The following is a 17,855-nucleotide window of genomic DNA, read 5'->3' as shown; positions in this document are numbered from 1 at the left end:
TATGCCTCTGTACACCTTGTAGAAAGGTAAGCTTTCAGGAGTAAACATTAAATGCAAATCTGACTTGCTCATGGGAGTTTTGTGTTTCCCTGGTTCCACTTCCTTCTCATACTTTCATGTGCAACTGTCAAAATTACTTTGTGTCTCACATACTCTATGCAATATACAGGATGCAAAGCTTTTAAAGTCATCACTTTTTTCACCACACAGACATAAATGGGAGAGACAAAGGTCTCAGCTCAACAGAGCAAGATAAGAAATATAGAGTTCTGATACAAGTTCTGCTTCCCCTTGCACCTTTTTTACCATTTCATTTCTCCTCATCAATTTCCTAATCTGTAATAAATTGTGACAGTGCTTTTATTTTAATATGTGCAGGACATAAACTCCATAAGCCAACTTAGTAAGCCAGTTTAATGTGATCATGCCTGATTACACTTTAAATTATTATCTAAAGACCACAAAGGCCCAGCAAGATTTCACTTTGATGTCAGCAGACAGAGGTATGTGTTCAATGCACCGAACAAGCTCATTCTTATACTTAGCATATCTTTCATATTAAAATCATCCAGAAGTTAGTAACTGTGATGTCCTGCATCATGGGAGTCAATTAATACATTACTAGCAGCAGTCCCTGAAACAATTTCCATCTCCTTGATGATGGCACTGTGAAAATGCCTAATGGAAATAATATACTTCTATCTCTAATGCTGTTACTTCAGTTGTGGGAATGGAATCTGATAAGTTACAAAAAGACCTTTTGATGACTTTAAATGAAATATTATTGTGATCATCTTACTAGAAATACCGCAGAAATATAGTTACAAAAATATACGTTTAATCAGGGTACAGTTATGAACAGACTTAAGCTTTTTTTTTTTCTTCAAAGAGCAGTAGCTTTCAAATTCACTGCAGGTATTTATTTTCCTTAATTTTTTTTTTTTTTTCAAGTTAACTCCGTGCTTATGAATAATGCCAAAATGATAGCCACTGCGCTGTAAAATTGTTTGTCTGAAGAGATTCAAAACAAGCAGTGCAAAATTTCCTTTAGAGGCTGCCCTGTCATCCGGACACTCACCCATGAGGGAAAATAACTAAAAGGAGAGTGTGTATTCAGAAGTAAGTGTTGATTTAAGCCTGATGGAAGTTGGTCAACATTAATTTCATTATATTAAAAGTTATCCACTATAAAAAGCATAAGTGAATTCTATGCTCATATTTCAGATGCAGAGGATAAATTATTAAGTTTCAAAGAAGCACTCTGTTCTGGTCACAGATATAGAGCTCTGCTTCTTCCAAATCAGCACTCTTTTTGCCTTGATATATGGGCAAACCTTTGAATATGATGAGGCTTTCTCAGGACTGAGTCAGATGAAAAATACCATATTGTTTCATTTCCCTGTACTGCCATAGAGCAGTTGTGAATATTAAATTTTCAGCATCTTTTTCCTAACAAAAAATATCTATAGACGTTTGTATGTGAGCATGCATTAATGTGACAGAGGTTTAAAGAACAAACTGTTGTAAACCACAGGTTATTCATGGGCAAAAAATATATGGTAAGATGAGGTTATGGGGTTTTTGTTTTTTTTTCCCCACACTGGAAAATAGAAGAGAAATGGCCACTACATTGAAGAGGGCTTTGCAATCTTTGCCTATGCACCCATTCTGCATCCAGTACAAGCTACCATATGCCTGTCTCAGCAAACCTGAGAACAGAAAACAAAAATTCTTACTAGAAGCAATTGTGCAGGTGTACAACACAAGAAAGTTGTGATGCATTTGCACGCTAGGAATGCAAAGATGTATATAAGGAGAAGCATGCCACATGCAGCACAACTAAAACCCTTGCCAGCATTATCTTGATCATGAAGAACTAATGTTGTTGTCTATTTTGTTCTCTTGAACTTTCAGTTTATTTTGCTGCCTCTGCATGTCACTGTTGAAACACAGCAATAAAGAAAGGTTACAGACATTTTTGTAGGGTTTTGGTGGGGCTGCACCCCTTCAGCTATCATTGCGTAAGGGCAATTAAAACTGCTACCTTGTTTGTGGTTATAAACTGTGCTGGGACTTGTTCATGCTTGAGGACCTGATAATCAGATGATTTCTCTCACCATTCACTGAGATATGAGCTTTAGCACAAAAAAAACCATGAACTTTTTTGTCTTCATCCATATATGTGCTGCTTTTGCCTCGCTTTCTGGAGCTTCACAGTACTAGGAAAACAAGTAAAGCACTGCAAAGTAAATGAGCAAGCCTTATTTTATTCCCAACACCCTGTTCATTTTCATGGGTCACATGGTAACTCCATACTCTAACTTTGCTTTTTAGACTGGATCTACTTAATGAATGTTGAGCAAAGAGGTTTATCTTCTGTTTATCAATCTGATGGATTTTTACTCCTTTTCCGGGTTACATGAATGGATTCCCAAACTTCAATATTCAGGTTAAATGCTTTTAACGTGTAAGCTTCAAACACTATTTCAAAATCACCACCTGTAAGATAGACTAATCCCCATCAGTTTCTAAACTATATTTTTATTTGCAACGTGATATTTCTTGAGACATTTGTCTAAAAACAGATGTGAAAGGAATTGCATGAATTGCCCGATAACAGAAGACATTATTGCTGTAAATCTGTATTCTCTTACAGAAGGTTTGAAAAATTAGCTACTCACCCTCAGCTGTTTAGTGAAACTGTCAGCTTAGTTAATAGAGATATAAAACTCCTATTTATAAATTACTGTGACATTATTAGTGCAGTATTTCTACAATAAGTAATATAAATGCCTCTGCACAGGTATCCAGATATCCCGGCTAGAAAAAGATAAAAACCCTTGTGATTTCAGGTCATATGAACTATTCTATACTTTATCATATACTTATTACCACTTTAAAATATAGAACAGTAGCATTATAAAAATAATTAAATTGAAAATATATGCTTTTGGAATAAACCTTTAATTATGGTGAATGTTTTATTTCTGCATATTTAGTTCTGCAATCGATCAAGAACTCGATTGCATTTAGCACCTTAAAAAATTTATGTGATTTTTAAAAATTGCATAAGATCTAAAGATATTGATTAGTAACTGGTGTATATATTTTAATATGTTGACAATAGTTTGAACTTATATGAAGCTTGGCTTTTGCTGTTTAGATTTAAAAGCACAATTTCTCTAAGGAACTTCTCTCTTTCAGTGTTATACCTTCACCAAGAGCTTTGTGGAAAATAAGGAGAAAACACAAACATCTCTATCTTGTTTTTGTTTATTTTTTGTGTTGTGTTTTTGTAGGAGATTCAGTAAAGATGACATACAAAGACTGGCAGGGTTTGTTGGTTTTTCTCTGATATATTAAAGTAAATAGCTAAAATAAGTTGTGATAAACATCAAAACAAACATTGTTGAAAAAAACTTATCACTTAGAATTAATTGCTCTATTCTAGAAGCAGGTGATTTGATGTTAAAAACAGGGTTTGACTTTTTGACTTTTCTCATACTTGAAAAGTGTCCCACAATTTGTAACAGTTCAAAAAACTCTTAAGAGGTAAAAATATTCTAGGTAAATCTGTGATAAGAGTTACTCTTAATGAAAATATACCATTAGTTCTAAAGTTGCTTATAAACTTAAAGTCGGTGGAGCACAAACAGGACAAAGGAAGAAGCTGATCCACAATTTCATTGATAATAGTCCATTTTGTGCAAAATTAACATTATTTTGGCAGTTTAGAACTGACCCTAAATGACTACCAAGGAAACCTTACATAAAGGAATAAAGACTAATGAAAATAAAGTGATGCAGCAGTAACATCTCCGTGTTTTGACGTTAAAAGCACAGCAATCACATTTCCTGTGCTACAGAATTGAATCTGATGAGAGTCCTTGTTGGCATCTTCAGCGAGGTGCCAGAACAAAGGTATGTGTTAAGAGAAAGTGTAATTTGTATCAGCTGGATATCACAAATATGAAATTTTTCATTATGTAGTCCCCTTTTCCTCAGACTTAAAACAAGCTCATTATATTTGTGATAAAAACACAGTGCTTTGCAAATTGCTTTGACCAATATATTTTAATGCTTAACACAAATGTCTACATGTGTAATATCCAAGTATATTTTTGGCTGCTTTGCTAAATAATCTAGTGTTTTGTTTATACATCCTCAGAATAGTTTTATGAAAGTGTAGGAGGAAAAACCAGTTTTCTGTTGATTTATTTATATTTAGGGGGGAAAAAAAAACCAATCAAGATTCCCAGTTTTTACATTAAAAAAAAATAAAAGTACACAATGGTATTAAAGTAAAAACTGAAGCATGATGACTCATTTTTATGGTAGGTGAATTTGAAACCTTGCTGTCTAGGAAAGTGGCATTTGGGGGCCCAGGAAACAAATTCCTGACTTGTTATTTTCACTGAGTAAGGTCCTTTACTAAAACTGAAAATTATCCACAGCATCCACTTATATACTCTGCTAAGATTTTTTCAGGTGTCCTTTTCAGCTTTTCTATCTGAAAATTCTATTATTTAAATTCACCACTCCACACCCCTCAAACAGTTGTCTGTCAATTACTTATGCCCTGTTACAGAAACAGTGGTCATATAATGAGAGAGGGAATTGCAAAAATTCTCTGCATACATTATTGCGCATGTCTGAAAACAGTAAAAAATCTATTTAAATTTGAATTATGAAGCAATAAAACATATTAGAAATACTTGAAAACAATCTAGACAATCAGAAATAAAAGTAAATGGTTCTGACACATAAGATGACAAACCAAAAAAGAAGTATCTTCATTAGCTGAAAACTGACTTGAAATAACTGTATCAACCACAGGAATGACTGTGTGTTCTGGGCTTGAGACTTAAGGTTTAAATCTTTCCTCTTGATATCATAACAATATTTATTGCTAAAAATCAAATATGCTATTGCAGTACTCTCAATTAAAGTTAGTTGTGAAACACCGACTTATCTCAGAACTCTCTTATTTTGTTTGCTTATTTTCATTGTTGTTGCTGTTGTTTTTGTTTAATTCCAAAAGCAAGAATGGGGAGCTAAGACAAAGATACAAAGACAGAAAATACATAGTGACTACAGGAAGGGCTGGATGGTAAAAGCAATGAGCAGAGGGAACTACTGACAGTTGAAGACGATTTGTCCCACCAGAAACAGGTACTCATTTATAATAGATTATACTATTTGTCTTTATCATTTAAACTTTTAAAGAAATAGTAAAAAATTACCTTTCCCACATACTGAGGTTCAGAGCCCATGTACTCTTCCAGCACAAAAAATTGATTCCACACCCAGCCTCGTTTGACTCGCTGGGCAGATGACCTTCTCCCTGGCACTGGGACATTTTCTCTTGGCTGTGCTTCTAAAATCTCTTGTGGTTGTGGATGCAGTGGCGTTAGGAGACCTCCATCAAACAGGACCCAGAGAAGCAGGGATAAGCAGTTCCTTGTAAGCATTGGCAATGGCTTCCCTACCGCAAGCAATAAAAACTCCAGCACTTAATGCAGAGCAGAGGAATCCAGGTTTGAGGTGTCTGTGGCCTTCACCACTTAGCTTCTGATTTTATTGCAGAAATGCTAATGCAGACATTAATCCTTCTGATGACAAGGTATTTGCCGCAATAAATTCCATCTAAAGGGACCTATAAAAGAGATTTACATGTAACATCAAATTACATAGGATTACACTGAAGCGTTAATCAAAATTCTTACACCTAGTTAGTTTCTAGAGACAGACAAAAAGATTAAGAATCACAGTTTAAAGGAGATTGCTATTTTCATTGTAGCACTGAGCTGCTCTAGAACACTGTACAGTTATTACAGGAATACCTCATTCTTGCTCTGCTTAGCATTACCTTTGTGTCTGTCTGAGACAGGGCTGTAGCCTTTGCTTTAGGATCAGTTATCAAACAAAACTGTTTCCCATAAGTGATATCAAAAATGTTTACTCCAGGTTTACAAACAAAATACTGGCGAACAGGGGATCCACTCTTTCACCCTACTGTACAGAGCAGGAATCCTTTGCTCACTTTCTCTGCCAGAAAAGTCTCTTCAAGTCTTCTCTACAGCTTGCTGGTTGCCAGGTATAAAAAATAACTGCCTGTAGGACTTAAGATACATGCATTTTACATTTTAAAAACAAAAATACAATTTATAGCACTATGGAATACACCACTTTGTTAGGGCCATATTGTGTCATTGATTTTTAAGCTTAGGTTTTTAGGAAATCAATAGAGTTCTACTTAAAAATCAATGACATTATATGGACCTCAAAAAAGAGGAATAATAAAGCACTTAACCATATATATTTTTCATTTTCAAATACTGCCAAAGGCTATATTTTCATTATGAATAATATTGTTACTACCCATAACAATAAATAACATAGAAATTCTTATTTCTTAGGTACATGCTGAAGTATTTAAATAGAAAGGATTTATAATCAGGAACCTGGGAAACCTAACAAGTCTTGAAAAAAAATCCACCCTAGAAGAGTAACTGCACTTCCTATGCTAAATTTAGGGTGAGATTTTCTGTTCTGATTTGAAAGGCTATGTTTTAGGTCTTAATAAAAAAGAAAGTAAAAAACCTGGTGAAAGGTATCTAGTGAGTGTTTTAATTCTGTCTTCAGAAAGGATAAAAGATGAGGAAAGAACTCACATCTGCTCAGAATCCTTTAAATAAAAGTTTTTTCTAAGTTACGTTCAAGGCATTTCAATGTTTTTCATCTACAGCAAAATATTCTTTTGTGCAATGGGTAGAAACTTCTTACTTGCACTATCACTTGTAGTCTATGGATTTCATTCCAGCAAAGAAATTTTAAGACAGGACCCAACCACAACAGACATCTGCATTCAATATATTTGGTATGAATTTATTTTCTATTGAACACTTCACATGTGGTTTTCTTCTTCTCTTTTTAAAGCATTCAGTGATATGTAAAAACACATTCAAACTGTGTTCATCCATAGCTCACTTCCAAGATTTCCAAACTTTTGTGCCTCTCCTGATCCATGGTTACAGAGTGCATTCCTTGTTTTTTTATGGCAAAATCATAGTAATCGTGAAACATAGCAAAAAATAAAACCAAACAACTCAATGTATCCATTTAAATTGCCCAGACATAGATGGGAGGTGGGAATAAATATAAAAAAAAAGGGGTGGGATAGTCTGCACTGTGTCAGAAATACCAAAATCATGCTCTAGTCAATTTAATTGCCATACCACTTCTCTTTGCTGAGAAGACTCTGTACATTACAGTTCTCCCAGCAGAGCTCTGCCTCCGGCCATGTCTGTCAGTCAGGGAGCTTTTAAAATGTTATACAGCACCAAAAGTAATGCAAAGAGATTGAAAGACTTCAATGAAAGGAGAGCAATTCCCCCTTGGCTGGAAGGTTAGTAACCAAGTGCAAGATACGGAGCACTTTAACCCCTTCTCTGTTGGACTCCCAGACAGCCTCCCAGAATGCCTACTGCAGAGTCAGGAAAGAGCAATGCCAGTGCTTGCTTCATTTCCTACAGCTTCAAAAAGCTGATGAATGGGAGGGTCAGAGAAAAATGGGAGGCTAATGGATGTCGCAGTACACAATTGCAGCACAGATGCCCTCTTCAGCTGCAAAAGAATTCAACATGAAGAATTTCTTCCTTTTTATTTTTTCTTTTTTTTTTAATTTAAAGTTCAGCAAGGCAAATAATTGAGAATTTCATACTTTGGCACTTGAAAGAATCACCCCAACTTGCTCTTCTGTAACACTTGTGTCATAGGAAACTGAGGCAGAAGGCTCTCCCCCAGTTGCTTCTTCTTCCCCATAATTTCATTGCTGGCTTTGGAGGAGGCCTGGTCTGATAGAATATATTTTATAGCACCACTGGAACTTGGACAGCAATTCAAAGGCTAATATATATATATTTCTTTTAGTCTGTGCTCATAGTTTTGCATTTTTTTTTAAGCTATGGATGTCAAAACCTGTCTTAGTGTTTTTATATTGTCAGATACTCATTAGTCCCTTATTTACCTCTGACCAGAAAACTCCTAAGACAATGAGGAGAAAAGGATTTAGAAATCCAGTCAGAACAATAAACCATAACGAAGATGGTAGATTTCCTAAATTTTTAGGATATTATTTCCTGTGATGCTCACAAAGAAATACTTATCTAGTGAGAGAGTTGTGAACAGACATGCACCCTCAGTGCATCTTTTTCCTATATATTACAAAAGTAAAGAAGGTCAGATTATTCTTAGATCTTGGGTGTTTTTCAATATTAGCCGTTGCTACTCATTTCTTCAAACTATCTCGTATGGATTTAAGTACCATTATGCAGGACCTAATTAACCCATAAAGAGAGCTACAGAGGGATACCCTGTATGAACACATGCTTTTATAACCTGAGATTACATTTATTCATTTCCCCAGTTTGATAAAGTGAAATGACCCAGAACCAAGCATGGCCAGTCTGTTAATAAATGATTATTAAGAAATCTTGATCATATTTACTGTGTCCCCCAAACTGCAGGCTTAGAAACTCATGAAATGCAAATGATGAATAAAATATGACTACTAAAATTATTTATTGAGAATAACAAAATACATTGTAAATGCTGCTCCTGCAAGAATTTTGATTCTGACCTGGACTACACTGTCATTAATCTAAACAGACTGAGCAAAGGAATGCCTTCAGAATACAAAATTTATGCAAGCCATTTCTGCTGCAACAACCCTTAATCAGTGGGAGTCATGGTACTGCAGACACAAATCACCTCACCAAGCATGGCAAAGGTTATCCCTTGTGGCGAGGACAGCCATAGATCCTCTGCAATCACTAGTATGCACATCAGGCCTCATGTAGAGAAGTATTTGAAAAGAAACTCTAAATGATCTTTGATCTTGTCATGGTTTAATCCCAGCCAGCAACTCAGCCCCACCCAGCTGCTCCTTCACTCATGCCCAGAGGGATCAAGGAGAGAATCAAAAGGATAAAAGTTAGGAAACTAATGGGTTAAGATAAAGACAGTTTAATAGATAAAGCAAAAGCTACAAATGCAAGGAAAAGAAAACAAGAAGTTCGTTTACCCCTTTCCATTGGCAGGCAGATGTTCAGTCCTCCTCAGGAAGGCAGAGCTCCATAATACGTAGTGCTGACTTGGGAAGACAAACGCCATCACTCCAAACACTCCAACTTTCCTTCTTCTCCTCCCCTGCCCCCCAGCTCTATATGTTGACCATGGTGTTGTATGGTCTGGAGTATCCCTTTGGTCAGCTTGGGTCAGCTGTCTTCCCTCCCAACTTCTTGTGCACCCACAGCCTCCTCACTGGTGAGGTGGGGTGAGGTGCAGAAAAGGCCTTGAGTACATAAGTACTGCTCAGCAACAGCTAAAACATCCCCATGTTATCTACACTGTTTTCAAGACAAATTCAGAACACAGCCCCATACTGGCTACGAAGAAAATTAATTCTCTCCCAGCCAAAACCAGTGCAGATCTGTATGATGTATCTAATTGGATCAGACCACAGATGCACTACTGTCACACACACACAAGCAGGAAACACTCAAGCTCCATGATGCACTCAAAACTGTCATCAGTCCAGCAAGGCTGGTAATTGCACCTCCATGAATGGAGGCAAATTGCTTTCTGAAAAGGTATCCATTATGCACTGATGGTGGGAACATTTCTGCAGCCACCTTAACCATAAATCTATCAGCACAGAGAATGCTTTTGCTCATGTGAAATAAGAGCTACTGTAGAGCAACCATCTTCCTACCCATAAATAGGTTTGAAAAAGCTTGGCGGTACTGTAAAATGGTCGATCATAGCAGAAGAAAAGCCAGATAACAACTATGACTATGGATATGCTGTAATAGCTGACCATGTAATCTTGTTTCTCTACAATATCTTGCAATAAGAAAATAAAACAATAGGAAAAATGAGTCTGTGTTTTTGATATCTACTAAAATTAACTGCTAAAGCATTTGAGATGATATATCTTGTTGAAGAATAGGTAAAAGGATATGGTAGATCTTTCTCTGAGTTAGGCAAATCAGTCAGGTGAATATCCCCAAAGTTATTTAATTAAAGAAATACTATTGGATTAGACTCTTATTTACCTTATTTCTTTGTGTTTGACTTTCTTGAGCTTCACAACCTATCTAGACACTTAGCAAATTAAAGTAATTCTTCCTTTTTTCACCTTTTTAGTTAGGGTGGGAACTACTTGGTAATATCAAAAGAGGGGTTAGGAGGGAGATTACGAGTAAACCAATTATAAGACTCAAACTAGCAAGGAGTTTAATTCTCAATCTGTCCATCCTACAAGTCAGAAGATTTTCAACAGATTAAGCAGGTCCCATCTCTGCAGCTACAACAACCACTTGGAAAGGATAACATCTGCCAGGTAACTGTCATGGGAAAAAAAAAAAAAAATCAGTGTTTCTACCTGCTGAAGTCTTAACATGATCCAAACCAGTTACTCCTTTATCTCCCTTTGTGTAAGATTCAATAAGCTGCATAAACTGTCCTAGTTTAACATCTGTCAGCAGCCACCACACAGCTGCTCACTCAGTCCCTCAGCCAGGAGGATTAGAAGAATAAAAATGAGAAAAATTGTGGGTTCAGATAAGAACAGTTTAGGAATTGAAATATTATTAAAATATCAATAATGTCAATAATAATAATATTGCTATGAAAAATAAAATAACCGAGAGAAATAAACCCCAAGAAAGACAAGTGATGCAAATGAAAATAATTGCACACCACCAATGAGTCAATGCCCAGCCAGTCCCCAAGCAGCAGCTCCCAACCTTCCCCCTAATTTATTGTTCTGCATGACTTCATAAGTTATGGAACATTTCTTTGGTCCGTTGGGATCAGTCCTAGCTGTGTCCCCTCCCAGATTTTTGTTCATCCCCACCTATGTGCTGGTGGGGTGGTGTGAGAAGCAGAAAAGGCCTTGACTCTGTGTAACCACTGATCAGGGATCAATAAAATATCCCTGTGTTATCAATGTCGTTTCCAGCACAAATCCAAAAACACAGCCCTGTACTAGCAACTATGAAGAGAACTAACTCTGTCCCAGGCAAAACCAGTATAGAAGCCTAGAGTGGCCTTCTGGCTGTTTAGATGGAATCTTCACAAAGTTGAAAATTGGAATCTCAGTGCCATTACTTCAGAGGTTGCTTATATGAAGTTGCAGATGAAGACGGGGAACAGAAACCAAATCACCTAAGCTAAACCCAAATATTCTGTGAATTAGTCATGAGAGCATTCTGACTGAATGTGAGAAATATATGTAGAAAATACATATATGGGAGCTGAACGTTGGTATTTCTTGAAGATATATGTCATCATATGGACAAGAACTATACTCTATAGACTACTAAGCAGCAAACAGATGAAAGCATTTCCCCTCCAATAAAGTGACCTTAGCTTGCTTTTGTTAAATTCTATTACAAAAGCCCCCAAACCCTATCATTTCACGTCAAATATTTTGCTTGTTATAAAGTTACTAATAATTCGACTTTATTTAGTTTGATTAAAGCTATGATTTTTGTATTTGACTGCCAAAGCCACTTCCTCTCCCTATTCAATTGTTCTTGGCAGAAATGTATTTTCTATACTAGTTAAGAGATCAATTCTGATGTTAATTGTGCCTATAGATTGATACCATTCATGTATCTGGACTACTCTATTGAGTTTTAACTGGCATAAAACCAAAGTGAGATGAAAATGATGTCCCCTATCTTTGAGTGTGATTGCCCTTGTAAGCACATTCATAGGAAGGTTGCCACAAAGATATATTACAGCACAAAAAATGTGTGATATATTCTGTCAGTACCCAGTAAACATATTTATGAAGTGCCTAACATTGGAGTGGAGTCTAATTATGTCTGGCATTTCTAAGACTTACAATAATAAAAGTATTATAGCTTCACAGATATGTTTTAATAATTGGCTTTCTAGCATATAAAAAGTGATGACTTTAGAGGGTTTGGCAACATAACAACATCAGATGCTACATATTTCCAAAAACAGTGTACCTCTACAATGCTGAGGCTGATAGAAAAACTAATGTAGAAGAGCAGTGTAAAAATATTCTGATTGCAAAATAATAAAATGGTTCTGTAAGCAACTATTTATATATATTTTGTCAGCTTTGTCATCATTAGCAATACTTACAGGAGATCATTTATGACTGAGCCATCACCCTTTACCTGGGAAATAATCACTTCTAATTCACAAACATGCATAAGAATATAAGGGAAATAATTGTTTAAAAAAAAAAAAAAAAAGGCAAAAACTTTCATTATAAAATGCAAATCCATCAGTAAATGCACAAGTCTCCATGGTTCATTGAACTCTTGAAAGTTTATTCAGGTAAAATGAAATTTCACTCCAGGTTAATAATTAATGTTTATTTTGCTGAGATTCAAATCCAGGCCAGTACTACTCTGTAAATACATAATGCAGCTCTACAGTTTAATCATCATTTAAAAGAAAGAAACAAACTGTTTCAGAATAGAACAAAGTTTCCTTTGCAAAGATGGTCAGACGATGACACAGTGTCATCAATTCCATTTTTATTCTGTCTTGTGTCTTGTTTGGCTCAGAAAAGCCCTATGGTGAATCTATACCTACCTTGTCAATGATCTAGAATCTTTATTTTTGATAAATTACAAACATTTTCATTTCTGCTAGGAATCTGTCAATGTCAATGCTAAAGCATGGACAACCAGGAAACAATCCTTCATTCTACTGTCCTTCTACACTTTTTGAATAAATATATGAAATGGGGGGAAGGAGAGAAAGACAAATAAATCAAAACTTTCCAACACATTAGCAATACACGTAAAGGAAGAATTGACAAATCTGAGGCTGCGGCTCAAATATATTTATAATTTTGTATGCAACACGAGATACTGAAATGCATTTGAGCACCATTTTAATGTGCTCTGTAACATTATTTTCTTAATCCTTAGGATATTTATGTTTTTCTGAACCTGTCAAGAATTCTATCAATTACTTCAAATTGCAAGCATGCTTTAGTTAAGATCTCATTATTAAAAGACTTTCTGCTATTGGTCAGAACCTGATTATAAGAAATTTGAAACAATTTATTATAGTTTCTTGTGTTAGAAGAACTCTAAAAATACAATAATTTACAAAACTAACTCGAAGATAGAAATTTTGAAGTGGGTTCTTGCAGACATTTGTTTGTGTATTGTTTATACAATGGTGCAATTGCTTAATGTGAACTTGGTGTACAACTTTAGACACTTAAAATTGAAAATATGGATCTCCTCTTGCCAATTTTTGCAACTTCTATAAAGTAGATTTAAATGACTCTGTCTCCATCAACATAGTATTAAAAATTATTTAATCCCCAATATTCCTTTCCATAGTAGATTGTGGAAATCCATAGTCCAACTTTTAGATTTTCACTCTTCTGAAAGGTTAATAGATTTGTTCTAACAGCACTGAATTATGTAATTTCAGAGGATGATACAATCCTCAGGAAAAAATGACAGACAGCAGTTGTGCCCAACAGGTTTCTAGCTACTAATCTTGTGAATTTTAGCTGGTAGTCCCAGAGACAGCAGGACTGAGAGATAACCCATCAGTCTTCTGAACTGTGAGAACATCAGCTCAGACCTCTCAGTATTCTGGAATCACCTACTTTATCCTGGGCTTTCTCCAATGCTCAATAATAAATAACTCTTATGCTTGGTAATTTATCTCTTTTCACAACTCATTTTGAGTTGTTCTCACCCTACCTGCATTTGCTGCTAGGACTATGACTCTTTACTGATCATCGATGAACTAAAAAAAAAAAAACAAACCTTAATGGATTTTAAAATATTAGAAATACTAATGCTAGGGCTTCTATTTTGATAGTTTTCTTTGTTTTGCCCACCATTACCACATAAGAATATAAGGTCACTAGAGCAACTGAGGCAGGCTCTAGTTAGACTGGCAACAACAGCTTTTCTAACTAGAAAGTAGAGCCATCTACAAATAACTTCAGCCAAAGTAATCCTCATTTGTGTTTTGTTGTTCAGAACCAGATGTGTTTCATGAAGACTCACCAAATATCAAAGCTGTGTATGAATAGATGTATGTTTCTCATCAAGAAACCTTTCACTCAAGTAAAACCCTCTACTTGCCAGTCAATATGGAAGTGCTCCCAAACTAACTCAGTGATTAAACTAGAGATGGCAAAAACAGCCAGGAGACATTTTGTGTACAGTTTCTAAAAAAAGATTAAATAATATTTGTGCCTCGCTTTCATCTTTAAAAATCCTCATGTCTCTTGTGTACGATTGTTCATTTCCCAAATTCAAGAGCAATGAATTGAATAATTTTATTGCTTGCTATGAATTTCAGCAGTTACGGCCAAGCACAGACAACAGATGAGGTGGTGCAGGAGGAAATACAGGGCTCATATTAGTGACACTTACTACTGCAGTTGTATCTCTCTTGTCTAGAGAAAGAAATGCAAATCTTATTGGTGAAAATAATTTTCCTTTTAGATTATTTCCTACCTTTCTAAATTTCAAATTAAAAGGACAAGAAAATAATGTTTTAGAAAAGAGACAGGTTTTGTCATCTGTGTAACACTCACACTCAGCGACATAATTATTGGACACTTTTTCTCACTGATCCTTTTTTTCTTCCCATGTGGTACACATGTCGATCTTTATTAACTGGTGTGAATATATTTTCATATTGTCATTCACAAAAGTATCTGCTTTAATTTTATAAATTAAAGGCAAATATTATTTGTCTCTGTTTTGTTGTTCATACATACATACATACATGCCAAATGTCACAGATTCCCAGAAAATACAGGAAATAGACAAATTTAAATGTCAAATGCAAAATTTCATCAATCCTTGTAAGCTTACAATTTCAAAACTCCTTTTTTTTTTAATTAAAATGTCCATAAAGAGTCATAAGCCATTTTCAGTTAGCACTTATTTAACTTAGAATAGAAACCATTTCATCTTACAATGTTTCACCCTTAACAGCCTGCTTTGAATTATTTCAATAACGAAATGAATATTAATTAAAATAAAGCACATATTTTCATAAACTATTGCAGTCAAAATCCTCATTCTTTAGAAAAGGCAGTGGTTACTTTTTCTTTTGTGTTTGCAATTTAAGCAAGGTTTCTCCTTTATTTTTGTCTGAGCTCCTTCCATGCTACAGTAAAAATGCAACTGTATAGTGGCGAGGTGGTTTATGATTTGTATAACTTACCTCAAGACATGTAATGAGCAGCTTGTTTATTGCGTACATTGCATATTTTATTTTTTTATAATAAACATAAATTTGTCTAGTTATTTCAGTCTGCAAAACTGTGGTTTAGATAGGAAATCAATAATGTCTTTTTAAGGTTAAGCTCAGTGAAACAAAGTGCTGAAATAGTCCTGATGAAATTGCACCTTAGCTGAACTCACAAAGAACAGCATTATGGCAAGAAGATAATGTCATACCTGCAGTATTATAGATTACAGCCAATCAATCAGACATATTGTAATTGCTAAGGGCACTGTCCTATTGTACTAAAAAAATACCTTCAGGTCTCAAAGTAGAAAGATTGACACATTTAGTCTGGAGCAACCTAAATCAAATATTTCCCTGAGATTAGTGAATTAACCTTACTAGAGGACACAACCCAGAGACACATATTTTGTCCTGGTATAAATGGAGTGCTGGGCCAAAGACTAAGCTGGAAGGAAGGCTTATATTCTGAAGAGAAAAAAACACGGACGGAGCTACTGCTTTGGTGGAAATAAACGTGTTTCCCTCCATGCAACTTCTGATCTGTGGTCATGTGTGACCCACTGTGTGGTTCCTCTAATAGCAGAATCACAGAGACAGAGAATAGTTGAGGTTGGATGGGACTTCTAGAGTTCATCTGGTCCAAACCCCCAGCTCAGTCAGGGTCAGCTACAAAATGTAGCTGCAGTTACATGGACAAAACAGATTTTTTCTACAGATGGAGACTTCACAACCTCTCTGGGTAACCTGTTCCAATGGCCTGGCCATTCTGCAAGTTTTTGATCCACCATACTGTCCACTGAACTTCACCAGTTTCTCTAAGAGGTTGTTTTAGAGCCAATGTGAAAAGCTGTTTCAAAGTCAAGGTAAATTACATCCACTACGCTCCCCTCACCCACCAAGCCAGTTGCCTCATTATAGGAAGCTACCAGGTTGGTGAAGCATGATTTCTCCTTTGTAAATCCATACTGACTTCTCTCAGCCACCGTCTTGCCCTTCATGTTTTTGGAAATGGTTTTTGGGCTTCCAGGGCATTATTATTTTCCTGAGGACTTAAGTGAGGTTGGTGCCTCAGGCCCCATGGATTAGTGTATCTACCGACCCCTAAAGTGCTCCCAACCTGGTCCTCCTTCACTGAGGGCAAATCTTCTTTGCTCTGCACATTAGCAGCAGGTACTTCCTCTTTTCCTGGAATTTCAAAGCCTCACCCACAGGCACTATGACCAAGCCTCTTCATGAAGATAGCTTTTGTTGTTTACACTAAGCCAGTAAATGAGCCAAAATAAACCCTCTCATTTTTCAAACCCTCTTCACTTCCCTCTAGGAAAGGAGTCTTTGAGAGTGCCAAGGACTTTTAGACAAGATTATTGTTCATTTTTCAATTAAATTCCCAATTTCTTCTTTATAAATGAATTAGTCTCTTCCTATTACTATGAGTTATCACATTTGGTATTATGGAAGTCCAAAATAGATCTATATTCTGTGCTCCTAAATAAAGTATTTTGATTTTTCAGAAACAGTATAGACTTCAAATGCCTGGTGAAATCTTTAGAATGCTTTCAAGAAACAAGTTATGCTCTTAAGAATTGCAAACAAATAACAATAAGCATGCAGATACTTAATAGATATTAAGTACGCTAAATAAAAGCTATTGGAAGGACAGCATTTTAATGTAATGGACAAAATTGTTTCCTAACTTATGATACCTGAAATATTTATATATATATTTTTTCCATTTAAAGATCTAAATTTTAATGGTTTGGGGTCACACTTTATCATAAACATAATGAACAAATTTTTAGTTTTTTAATGAATAAATCCTGTTCAGTGACAGAATTGTTACCTGGAAAATTTTCGTATGTAAGTAGAGAGAGCTCATTTTGCACAGTGAGATTTAAAAAATATATCTTTAAATTAATTCCTTTATATGTCTAATACTCTTTAAAAATTTACTCAGCTTCCTATATTTCTCTAATAGAGATGGTAAAATTATTTCTCATCATTTTATGACAGATCATTCAGACATATAAAGTGAACAATTAATTCACCATAAAATCAAGTATTTGGTTTGCTGAGTGTCGTAAGGTGTTAAAAGCAATTAATGATATAAAAGACAGTAAAACCTTATTGCTTAGGAAAATTCCAACTGAAATGCTTTTATGACTTACCTCGCTTTAGCTAAAACTTTCTCTGATGTTAGAGCTTTTGAAATTCCTGGGAGGGTTTTATCCCCAGGAAGAGACTTATTTTCCATTTCAAAAAGAACTAAAACAATTCTTTGGTTTTACCCCTTTTGATACACATACAGATTTTTATATGGTTTGTGGCATTAAAGAGCTTTTAAACCCAAACCCTGCAACTTAGAAACTGAATAAAGTTGCACTTTTTAGATTATATCAACCATTTTTTGCTTTACGACTCCTTTGGTTTAGCAGATAACGCATAATGCAGCAAACTCCTGTAACTGAGAGTTTTCCATTGATTCACCACTTGCAACTCTGTTCTGTTTCTCAGCATCTGCTAAGCCACCAGATATATTTCCATTTCTATTTACCTGCCACCTT

The 17,855-nt window shown here is 35.4% G+C and overlaps 1 protein-coding gene across 3 annotated transcripts in view; it reads right to left on the bottom strand.

Annotated features, from left to right (window-relative positions):
• The window catches only part of LOC103618747 (cadherin-12), a 442,407-nt gene that overhangs the window by 165,055 nt on the left and 259,497 nt on the right, over window positions 1-17,855 (bottom strand). For all 3 annotated transcript variants that reach the window (XR_001863453.1, XM_017738754.1, XM_008637182.2), the window contains one exon: window positions 5,244-5,656. Coding sequence is in view for 2 of the 3 variants with exons in the window: in XM_017738754.1 (XP_017594243.1) it covers window positions 5,244-5,471 (228 nt within the window). In the remaining variant the exon portion in view is untranslated. The remainder of the gene's footprint in view (window positions 1-5,243; window positions 5,657-17,855) is intronic.

Source organism: Corvus brachyrhynchos, unplaced genomic scaffold (assembly GCF_000691975.1).
Source record: "Corvus brachyrhynchos isolate BGI_N302 unplaced genomic scaffold, ASM69197v1 scaffold23, whole genome shotgun sequence".
Lineage (NCBI taxonomy): Eukaryota > Metazoa > Chordata > Aves > Passeriformes > Corvidae > Corvus > Corvus brachyrhynchos.
The sequence above is the reverse complement of the archived record's forward strand: the minus strand, read 5'-3'. Positions and strand labels throughout refer to the sequence as shown.